General features: G+C 39.3%; 1 protein-coding gene across 2 annotated transcripts in view; it reads left to right on the top strand.

The window, feature by feature from the left end:
• Nucleotides 1–1,271, top strand: part of LOC103478932 (caspase-8-like) — an 11,027-nt gene extending 9,756 nt beyond the window's left edge. For both annotated transcript variants that reach the window (XM_008433076.1, XM_008433074.1), the window contains exons 4-6: nucleotides 40–145; nucleotides 246–798; nucleotides 956–1,271. In XM_008433076.1, coding sequence (XP_008431298.1) covers nucleotides 40–145; nucleotides 246–798; nucleotides 956–1,103 — 807 coding nt within the window. In that variant the 3' untranslated portion in view covers nucleotides 1,104–1,271. The remainder of the gene's footprint in view (nucleotides 1–39; nucleotides 146–245; nucleotides 799–955) is intronic.
• Nucleotides 1,272–2,072: the final 801 nt, after the last annotated feature.

The raw sequence follows: 2,072 nt of genomic DNA, 5'->3' as shown, positions 1-2,072 counted from the left end.
TGAATTGAGTTTGAATGTGTCACATTGTCTCTGTTTTAGGATGAGGTTTATGAACTCAAAAGCCAGCCTGTTGGTCTCTGCCTGATCATAAACAATGAGAATTTCCACAGCCTCAAACAGAGAAGGGGGACAAACAAAGATGCTGGTATGGTCTTTTCGGTTTGTTTTTCAAAATTGAACTTTTCTGATGTTTGGTCAAATCTAATTCCTCTCTCTTTTTCAAAAAAAAAAAAAAAATCCTGCAGAGAGTTTAGCACATGTGTTCAGCTGGCTGGGCTTCAAGGTGCTGATGTGTAAAGACCAAACCGGAGACCAGATGGAACAGACACTGAAGTTATTTGCTTCTCCTCATGATGAGGAGAAGCAGCTTCAGCTACAGGAGTTGGATGTTCAGGAATGGTGTGGCGGCTGGCTCTCTGCTCCCCAGCAGCCGGTTCGGCACGGCGACGCCTTCGTTTGCTGCATTTTGAGCCACGGGTCATTAGGTAACGTTCACGGGGTCGACTCTCAGCCTCTTGCCATTAAGGAAATCAAAGGACATTTTGTGGCCACTAAGCAGCCAGCCCTCACTGGCAAACCCAAAGTGTTCCTGATCCAGGCCTGCCAACACGAGAAAGATGTACAACGAGGGGTATTGCAGAAAGACGTGGAGGAGGATAGTACAACATCCATTCCTGAGGAAGCAGATTTTCTAGTTGCTGTATCCACTGTTGAAGACTACGTGTCCTTTAGACACCCAATAGATGGAAGCTGGTTTATCCAGTCGGTGTGTGAGCAGCTGAAGTTGCACTGCCCTAGGTAACTCATCATGTCTAATAAATCTCATGTAAAATGTTTTCCGTTTTGTACTTCTAACAGTATGTCCATTGCCCTCTATATGTTTGATGTTGGCTTTTTTTCTGTCCTAATCTATATGCAGTTACAATGACATGTTTTTTTTTTCTCCTAATTTCAGTGGTGAAGACATTACTTCCATCTTGCTTCGAGTAAATAACATGGTGGGCCAGAAGGAGGGCTCCTTCTGTGTTGGCCAGAAAAAACAGGCGCCTGAAGTGAAGTTCACTCTGAGGAAGAAACTCATTCTGTCGCCACGTTGCACTTGAAGTCCGACAGCGAATGTACAAGAGTGTGAAAAATGTATAGTGTGTGTAATCTCCTTAGAATACTGTATTTTCCGATCTAATTTTAAGTCTCAACTTTTGTTTTCCTCTACCAAATTTAAAAGGGTGAAAGTCAAAAGTGTGCCCAGTGATGGTGGGTGTCTGCTTTTATTTCGTCTGCTGTCTCCTTTATTAAACACATACACATGCCAAATGTACAACTGTTCTAAATATCAAATTCTGTTATACAGCAGAGTTACTAAACAACCCTAACCCTTCAATTTTAACATATTTATAATACGCATGCACAAATTCATTGTGCATGCGTATTATAAGCCTACGTGTATAGATTTAAGTTACATAAAATGAAATCCCAATAATAAACCCAATGTTACTAAAGTGCCTAAATATTATTTGCAAATAATAACAGAAACAAGATAACCTTCATTGCTGTCTTCAAGTTCAGAAGAAATGTAACCGATTTAAGAAAGCTTCTGATTTTCATTAATTTTATTTTTAAAATAAAATGGTTTTAATTTACAAATATTTGTCTGTGGAGGTATAAACCAGACTACATGCGTTCTGTCAAGAGTAATGGGCCCACAAGGAAAGCAGACCGAAGTCAGAATGGTTAACTCTTATAATCTAAGAGAGGGGAAAAGAAATTAATGGGGGAAAAAAACTGAGAAATTTCAAATTGTTTCCAAATGGATGGTTTGTTTGGACTTTGATCAACTAATGGCTCTCCAAACCTCCTTTCTTTTTGCAAGGATTTTGGTACCAGCAAATGGTCAGATCGGCACTGCAGTTTGTTAGATGTATTGGATTGCTACAGCATAATCACAGTATTCATATCACAACGTTTATTTTATTAGATGAAAAAACACATTTGTTGTCGCATATCATTTTCAATTATTCTCGTTTTGTAACTGATGTGTTTATTTTTAGAGCTCTCAGGATGTCTCGACGTAA

The sequence above is a fragment of the Poecilia reticulata genome, linkage group LG17 (assembly GCF_000633615.1).
Source record: "Poecilia reticulata strain Guanapo linkage group LG17, Guppy_female_1.0+MT, whole genome shotgun sequence".
Lineage (NCBI taxonomy): Eukaryota > Metazoa > Chordata > Actinopteri > Cyprinodontiformes > Poeciliidae > Poecilia > Poecilia reticulata.
Note: the sequence above shows the minus strand (reverse complement) of the source record. Positions and strands in the feature narration are given on the sequence as shown.